General features: G+C 41.8%; 1 protein-coding gene across 5 annotated transcripts in view; it reads right to left on the bottom strand.

Moving 5' to 3' along the window:
• LOC109467626 (sodium channel protein type 4 subunit alpha B-like) overlaps positions 1-5,339 on the bottom strand; it is an 86,780-nt gene extending 81,441 nt beyond the window's left edge. For all 5 annotated transcript variants that reach the window (XM_019765643.1, XM_019765642.1, XM_019765646.1 and 2 more), the window contains exon 1: positions 4,171-5,339. In XM_019765643.1, coding sequence (XP_019621202.1) covers positions 4,171-4,443 — 273 coding nt within the window. In that variant the 5' untranslated portion in view covers positions 4,444-5,339. The remainder of the gene's footprint in view (positions 1-4,170) is intronic.
• Positions 5,340-9,616: the final 4,277 nt, after the last annotated feature.

The following is a 9,616-nucleotide window of genomic DNA, read 5'->3' as shown; positions in this document are numbered from 1 at the left end:
TATATATATGTGTGTGTGTGTGCGTGTGTGTGTGTGTAAAAAATAAGTGTATTGAATATAAACGGATGAAACCCGCCTGTCCTTGTTTCTACCTCAGTCCACCATTTTGTGAATGTATCAAAAATACTTTTGTCTTGAGTCTAATGCGCTCATAACAAACACTCGGTTGAATAAAGGATATCATTTTATATTAGACCCTTACGCCAGTAATAGCACATTCTCTGATAATAACGAATTTAAAATGCAGCCATTTTAAGATAGCATGGGGAGGGGGGCATTCTGTAATTTGGGAGGGGGCGGGAAGTTAATAAAATGTATCTATCGTTAGGATTTAAACAAGACAAAAGGTAAAAAGAGTAAACAACACGTCCGTAGCTTGTTGATTGGGAATTAAAACGTTGTTGAAGTCTGGATTTTTCCAGTAAGATTTCTCTCATCGAAAGAGATGGGACTGAGCGTGTGATATATGCGGCCCGGGATGTCCGCGGTGCAGGGAAGTCGTTACATATTCTCGAACCGTTTTCTTCGGCGTTTCTCTCAAAGCAACTCTGTATTGAACTATCCCATGCTTATGTTAAGTAGTGCCTTATATGACATATACCGATGTTAAAGCTTAACTAGTTACACCCATCCGTTCAGTTTTCTGGTACTTTGGGGAGGGGCGTCAAGAACTCTGCTACAGTTCCATGTTTTATCGACTCAACAAACCAACGGTTGCTGTGTGGAATATCGGGGTGTATGTGACAGTCTTTTACATAACCTTGCTTAAAATTAAGAAAAGGTATCCTACATCCGGATAAAACGAGAAATTTGTCTTCATTCCCAGGGGAGAGGCGCAGGGCTGCGCTGTGGCGCGGCAACTGCCCATTTGAGTATGTCATCAAATGCGCATGCATTAGTGATTATTCTGCATTTCGTGACAAAGACAAATTAACCCTGATCCATTAACCAGAATAGCAGGGAGGATCTGTTCTTAGATGCAGTAAAAATGGTACCGCTTTGCTGTAGGAGGATCCGTGTGTGGATCGGGCGGGGTGGAGAATAATTGATGCAGATAGAACAGGTTCAGACGGAGGTAATATATTCCTCCATCGCACACAGCATTACATATCCATGTTTTCAAACGTATTTATACTCCATTAATACTTCAGTTTCAAACGTGTCTTGTTAACCTTTATGAGGTGAAAATGAAAGGACGGAAAGAGTAGTGCAAAAAATTTGAAAAGAAAGCTCTCAAACGCTGTGTAGAATCCCCACACACTGCGGCGAGGAGAAACACCTCTATAGCAGAGGCGGCCCCGAAATCGATTTTGAATAGAAGAGTAATTGACAAAGGCAGAACGCGTACGCATGTGCGGGTTAGGGGGGCTGGGAATATTGCGATGGAATGAGGCCGACAGATGCATGGATCTGGAGAAAAGAGAAAACGTTTTCATGTGTTCCATCTGACAATCAGTCACTAGTTTATACTGTCTCATGTCCTTCTAGGTATGATGTGTATCTGTGATACGTCAGGGTACATGTACTGACCTGGACTAATTTCAAGCAATGCTGAATCGTCTTCCCTGCAAAAGATGTGGCTTGAAACTCTCAGAACATACGAACACTCTTTTACCTCGACTGCTCTTTCATAATTTTTCTGGTAAATAAGAGAAAGATGAAGAAGTCGCAGCCGTGACGATTGTTTTACCCTACCTTCGTGGGGCAGTGAGCGTTATGTATTTTCCCGTTTTTAATTCGACTAACGTTATAACCAAAAAAAGTAGGCAGGAGAAACAAGGTTTTTACATGGGTACAGGAATAAAGCGTTGTATTGTTTTCATTGTTCGTGATCTTCTGGTTTCTTTGGCCCAGTTAAACCCTTCTAAACCTGTGGTTTTTACCTTTATTTGTAAATTGTCAGGAAAATGTAGTCTCCACCAGACTTCTTTTGCGGGGTGAATAAATCGTAGACATCGGCCTAAAAAGGGTATTGATTGGCCAGAGAAGGTAGCCGGCCAGAGAAGCTCCATTTCCCTTTTTAGGCCGATTTCTACGATTTATTCACCCCGCAAAAGAAGTCTGGTGGAGACTAAGGAAAATGTGCCATGAGAAATGGCGGCGAACATACTATCACACCCCCTCGTCGAAATTATGTGAAATAACGAAAACAGTTTTTCGTTATGTCTACTTAAGTTGACATCTATTGCAGACAAATTGAAACCAATTTTCTTCTTCTTCGTGACACGAAGCTTGTAACTTGCTAAAGTGTCTTGTATCACCCAGAAAACTGGTAAGATGCCCCTTTAAGTGCCATCTGTCTATCATGTATCCAAAAAGTGAATTTGAGTCTTTTGAGAATTACATATTACAGAATTATTATAGCCAAAGGCTAAGTCTTGACTTTATTTCACTTTATTCTTACTTGTATCTGCTGTACTACTTGATACTGAAGGTTGAGACCTGTATTAGAATTTCTCTAATAAGATGAGTATGTCCGATGTCTGTATCAGGCAGTGAGCGAGTGCATGTCTATTGAATTAACAACGGGTACAGGACTGTTCCGCCAGGCCCGACAGTTCGCACCAACATGGCCGCATCTGGGATCAAATTTCACAGAGAAATCCCAGGAGTTTAGAACTACCAGGAAGTCATTAGCGGGTAGTTTTTATTCGACAAGTTGTTGCGACATGATAATTGAGTGTTTTATATATATTTCTCTAGGACGCTGCATGATGACTTGACATTCTAGAGAGAGCAGAGTTCGATCGTGGGTTTATTTGAGAGCCTGAGCACAGCGCGGAGGGATCGGCAGGGTTGGGAGGGGCCCGCTCAATGCGCCAGTACGATGATGGATGAGACAAGTCCCCAGCCGCAGTCGATAATGGTTTGGGGAATGGAAAATGTAGAACTCGGGTCGATTTCGGGTTGATATTTGAATAAAGCCACATTTTAATGCAATGCAGCTTGTGTCTCTGCATTACACGTCCTGTTCCAAAATGTGTCAAAAGTCAGGGAATATCTCGCTATCGAAAAACATACCAACTATTGTATCTTAGGTTCATCACATCGGAATAGGAGCGGGAAATTTGCAACCCGATAGTGCAACGTTTTAAACATAAATCGTCTCGAGGGAGTTGAAATTGGGAGGGGCCAGAACGACAAGCAATACTGAACTGAAGCTAACATATCCTCGCATTTTCTTAACAAACAAATTTGTAGACTTGTATGTGAATACTGTTGTTCTCGCACCTTACATGTTCACACTACTGTGACATACTCGAACTAGATATGAGTTTTTAAAACTTAATATTCATAGAAGGGAACGGCGTATGAACTATGAATGTGGTGATCTAGGATTAAGATATCCCGTCATTAGAATTGGAATAAACACTGACATATATTCTACACGCCGACACCGACATGCTTGATGGTAAAAAGCATTTTCAGCTGTGAAGTTCCATTGTGTGACACTGCTCTACATCCTTCATCAATGCTTGATTATCAGTCATCAGTCATGAGTGCTAGGTGTTGACTTTAAAGAAATATGGAAGAACGAATCTATTGAGGTATTCGTGAATTATTGTCCGAAACTGCTAACATTAGCATGGCCACTAAAACGACTAAGGATGGCATAACCTGCCCTGTTCGGTCTAAGATGCACCTGCACATTGGTATGCTAGATGTGTCATGTGAAGCGTTAGAGATGCTATGCCTCAAAACTAGTACGGAATCTTTGTTCCCAAAGTTAACGTTACAATATATGAATAGTGGAATATCTCAGGCCGTATTTTGGTCCCTGGGCGTGTATTTTATTTGTCAAGCGTATCGAACATGAAGCCGATTGATCCAGCTTGCGCCGCGCATGCTGAGTAGGTGAAGGCTGTGATGGGGGGGGGGCATCAAAGTTAGGGTCATGGAAAGTCAAGTATGGATAGTATTTGATCCAAATTCTTCCATACGAATTTAAGAATACCGTATAGACGAAATGTTCAAAGGAATCGTTTAATGACGAAATATTGAAATGGATAGGTTATAGTGGATGTACCCTAAACTGTACCTACGCCCCCTACCCATGATGTTAGGCATTACAACCTTTATGGCATCTCCTGCCGCAGCAAAATGAGAAATCAGGGGTCCTCACAACCCAGCCGCACTCTCGGCTATGTGTGTGGATAGTTCAACACTTACCCATTTGGTCTTGTAATAATCGTCGATTTCTTCTATAGGTCTTCCCACCAGTTCAATAGGAACTTCCCCATATTTGTCGGGAAGGGCTTGTCCAGCCTCCAGTTTTTTGTTGGGTTGAATTTCTTCCACTTCTTCATCCTCCTCCTCCTCCCCCGCTTCCTGACGTTCCTTCTTCCTTTTCTCCTCCTCTTTGATCCGCGCCTCTATATCCTTGAGAGTCTGCGGAGACAAGGCCTTCCAAATGCCGCCCAGGTCCACCACCTTGTCCGGCATGTTGTTAAGGGAGGGGGGAAGGGGTAACCACGGAACGCGGTGGTAAAAATTCCTGCGAAAACGGCCCCTCTCTCAGTATGGCGGCATTTCCATGTTAAATTGTTCAATCCGGTGATATCGATCCAGCTGCCTACATGCCAAATTACCCGTAATGGCGCCTATGGACGATGGGAAATGCATGCCAGTACTGACATCATGTCTCAAGGCATCAAATTATAGAGTGATCTGCAGCGCTGATAAGTTCCATGTGTACACCATTAGCTGATTACTAATCCCAAATTCACACACCTTTGGTGAAGACGATCTCAGGTGGACAGAACAACAGCGAGTACCGTCAGTGTCCTACCAAACCACGTTGTGTACATCCAACCTCCCTTCCAAAATGGACGGTCTTCCCCGGCTTGATGACGGCGCTGGCCATTTCGATGGTCCAAATTTCAGTGATTGCGACGCTGCCTCCGCTACGTTGTTTGAGGAGATTCTGTTTCTGTCTTCTGTTGTTTCTAGGCCTCTCTTGGTGAAAAGAGTCAGGATAGACTGATGCCATGAATTGTTTCCGTGCAGCCCCCGAAAAATTTTTATGGTTATGCGAATGTTAATGTCCTGAACCTGCGGCCCGCGCAAACGTCACTCCGGTTCTTGCTTAGCTGCGCGTTAACCAAATAAAGTAGAGAAGGGCTGCATGCACAATGAGGACTGGTGCCGCCTTCAAACAACAAAAATCGATACAAGAGGAATCAGTAAAATTATTTGATCTTCCCCTACATAGGTGCTACTCAGGCCAGCACCTTAAAAGGGAATAGTCTGACGACATAGAGCCCCAAATTTGCGCGGAAGAATACCGGCCCACCGCTCCATCGCGCAAGAATTTTTGCAGTAAACGTTCCATCCGTTTATCGGACATTCCCCTTGCAGGGCCTCGCAGTTTGCGGAGGGAGCAAATCAAATTAATTCACTCTGGTCACGTGATCTACCGAATGAAACACAAATTAGCAGGATTTCAATACATTGTGAATTATTGAAGGACCCGCATCGGCATATTATCAAGTAGCAGGAATCAGACTGCTGCTACAACGAGCAATTCGAAAGGTCAACATTAGACACAATTTTGAATCTGAGATTTTCTCTGTCTTGACGGGAAATATTCCCCTCCTGTCCACAATCGCAATGAGCATTTTTCTAGCAGCGTTACGGACTAACCCCGCTCGTGATTGGCCAATCATGTCAATATTACCCTATTATCTCTCCAGGAAGTAGATGAAGCAGTCAGAATTTAATTTACGTAGCAAGCGGCCTTGTAACTTGATAGTCCGTTGGTTTGTGCGTCGAGGAATCTCCATTCTTGTACGATAATTATTGCTTCCAGCCCCGGGAGATGTACGGGGATGTTTCGGCAGGACAAGCGCTGAGCCGCCGGACAGGACAATGGGCACCACACGGGAACAGGGATTGTAGGTCCCATGAAAGGGAGAATGAAATAAGGAGGGTGTGTGCGACTGTGACATACAGCACGTTAAAACGGCTCTGTATATTTTGTATGAAATGCAACCAATTTGCAAATCTGAATGAGTTTCTTTTATATCTTTGCCAACATCCGGCTAAGATGGGGCAATTCATACACCTTCTCCTGAGGTGGTATATCGATATGGCAGATATTCACCGACACCAATATGACAGCAGCAGTGTTCCTAAATGACCATTTCTAGAATTATGTGACAGTGAATGACATTTAGCCAGATGTTAAAGTATTGATGATCCTGTAATTGCGATGATCCGTCTGAGTTGGAAACATGTTATGTAAGTATGTATAGGTTCTATAACGTATGTTGTAGAACGTAGCTGCGATAGATAATTACCCAACACAGCTACTTTCATAGAATCAAATATTTTGTTCCATTTTCAAAGCTGTTTTTTCAACCAATGAGGGGTCATTTTTTCCAAAGAACATGTCCTTACGTAATGAGTTGACGTTTATCCAAACTCAAAATATTACACAGAGAATCTCAGAATAATAAAATCCGACGTTAGTCTTGATTATGTGTCAAATACTCCTACATACATTGTATTCTAGAGCTTTGCTTTGTTTTGATTTGCAATAAAGTTTTTATTCTTATTATTCCACCCCGGGCCCCAGTATGCACGTTTACTTTACACCTCATTTATGTGTGAAACAGATAAAGACCTAGAAAGGCCGACATTGGTTCGGGAGCAAACACAGCATATTTCACTCCATCTCCCTCCGCAGTCCAACATGAACTGTTCCATATCAACATAATGTTGAAATGGACAATCCCAAATAAAGTTACCTTTTCTAACAATATCACCCCATTCCGAATGTAATGTAATTTTTTGTTTTGAGCCCCCTGCAAGAATAGACTCTTCCAAACTTTTCTTTGTTTAAAGTGGACTCTACCAAGTTACCGCAACATCAGCTTCCAGGGCATGTTACGATGCAGGAACCCAAAATATACACTTTTGGTCTAAAATTAAGTCCTTAACTATATAGATTGAATGCAGAGTATGAAAAAAGATCTTAATGAAAGTCTTTGGGCATATCTCCAATGTGAGTATAGTACTGTACGCCAAAAGCGTAAGATTGTACGGACATGCGTCCAAGGCACCCCCATATCACGTTTCAGGTAATTTGTAATATTAGGGCAAAGGAGGAAACAATGTACATCTTTGTCTCAAAATGTCACACAATTTAAGTGGCATATGCCAAAAGTGTGCATAAAGTTCTATGAGCATGTGTCTAAGGTATCCCATAACAAATTTCATGTCATTTGGGTTAATATAAGGGATCAGGTATCCATATTACCAAATCATGTACTGTTTGTCTGAAAATGGCCCTCAGGTGTTCACAAAATCCCCATTTAGTGCGTTTTGCTAACAAATCCCCATTTACTGCTTTTGGATTGCCTATCCACGCCACCTGTATCTGCTTAAAATGACATATCCAAGCCACCATGTGTGTGATAGAAGATTACCTGCCCACGCCACCCTGTAACTGTTTTGTGGAGATCACCTATCCATGCCACCTTGTAGCTGCTTAATCCAATTATCTCAACAGCCAATCAGCAAGAAATACCACCACCTGGGAACTTGTCTATCAGGCTATGCAAAAATAGTCAAACACACCAATTATGGTCACACACTGGTTACAGTTCATTTTGCTCTGAAAACACCCAAAAAGTCACAAATGTACAATATTGATTGTTTTATTGCAAATTCATGACCTCGAGCTAATTGCACGTGTATGAGAGACGTTTGGTATAAGAAGATGCAAATAATACACACAGAACTAATGTTAACTCCTTAAAACTACTGGGTTTGACGACAGAGAAAGACAAAAGATTCCATTTTTTCTGTTATTTCTGGGTTTTCAGATGTGAAGAGGATTTGTATATGTCTGAAAGTTAGGATGGAATTTGTGGTCGGTGTCAAGGAGTTCATTTCGTTCATTGCTGTAGAAAGTATGATTTGAGATAAAATGCGGTTTGTCTTCCACCATATTCAACGCACAATGTTTGCAAATTCTTTCATACACTTGGAACTTCTTATACCGCCCTCTCTCTGTTTAGAGAGGGTGTGCACTAATTCGGATTTTGCTTATTGCGGAGCGAAAGTTAAAATCAACTAAGTGCAGGTATTTTTCCATAGAATATGTTTTACATTTTTTGTGAAACCTTGTCTTATTAAAGAGGTGTATGCAAAAAGTGTTAATGAATTTCTGTTGGTATATATCTAAGGCACACCTTTGGAAAAAGTCATATCATTTTGGACTCCTTAGCCCAAAGCATATATTGTTTGTCTAGAACTGGAAAAACAAACAAACAAACAAACAAAGCAATTCTAAAAACCAGTTCAATAAAATGGAAAAAAAGGAGGTATTTGCCCACTCTACTTCCATACCAAATTTGACCCAACACGAATGAGAAACACGAGGAAAAACAATATTTCTTCCATACATATGGCATGGAGTGAAATATAAAAAAAAGTTTCACTGATAGTACCTATGGCTACTATCTTGCATATTGGAATTTTGTTGATTATCCGTCCAGCTCCCTTAAGTCACGTGACTGAACACCCTACGTCTAGCGTGGACTGTTCCAGGTTATGAATATTTCATTGGCTGCAGGTCTCGGCGGCGTCTCTTTGTACTTCTGTAGTCTACAAGCGGGATCAAAAACACTCGACTTGTGACTTGCATCACCAATGGGGACCTTTACAATTGCTGATGACGTAGTTCTAAATATACTCTACAGTGTCTCTGCAGTTGGAAGCACGGCGCTAAAAAGACTGTCTTCCTGTTCACAAGACATTTAAGACGGGTCAATTGTGATGATGTCATCTTTGTAATAATTCTATAAAGACAATCGCTTCCGGAAGATGATTTTCCATGTCAATCGTGTGTAACATTAATTGGTTTATGTGTTATATATTTGGAATTCTGATTATTTGGCTATTGGACAATGCCTGACATTCTCCTTCGCAAATTTTCTGATCCAAAAGACGATAATTCTATATGTTGGGTGCGCTGGTTGGACATGAAAATGCATAATATATGGAGTTTCGAGCTGCTCATAATAACCCGGGTGTGTTTCAAAACAGTAACTACTATATCTGGAACGAGGCGCGATAGGGTGGATTGAGGTTGACAAGAATGAGACTAATTGATCATCAACAAGCGGCCATCTTATCTAAATGCGTAGCTCTACTGTAGATAATGCGATTGTGAAAAAGGTGATGGGAGGAAGTAAAAGCTTTAAAGTCTATTTGTTGAGTGGTGCTATGGTCCACACTGCCTGAAAGCTGTGCTGCTATAATCTAATATAGTCACTGGTGATGAGTCGATGTGTTACCTACGAGCATGCCTTTTTTAACCGTACCGTACGCAAATCCCAAATGTTTGACCTCATACTAACTAGTGTCAGTTACTTCTAAGGGAAACAGTGACAATTTGATTCAAACCAAATAACACAGAGTAATTGCAATAGAATGGCGCAATATAGTCGTTTTAGTAACCCCGCCCTCCATCCTTTCAGTCCCCGCCTTGCCGTCGATAATCGGCGATTTGTAATTCAGTGGGGCGGTGGTGGTGAGGTGGGTGGGGAGGGTACAGAACTTCCAACTTCCGGCAGGTAAAGCCGCCCCCCTCCCACGGCAGGTAAAG

The sequence above is a fragment of the Branchiostoma belcheri genome, unplaced genomic scaffold, assembly GCF_001625305.1.
Source record: "Branchiostoma belcheri isolate BF01 breed outbred unplaced genomic scaffold, Haploidv18h27 scaffold185, whole genome shotgun sequence".
Classification (NCBI taxonomy): Eukaryota; Metazoa; Chordata; class Leptocardii; order Amphioxiformes; family Branchiostomatidae; genus Branchiostoma; species Branchiostoma belcheri.
The sequence above is the reverse complement of the archived record's forward strand: the minus strand, read 5'-3'. Positions and strand labels throughout refer to the sequence as shown.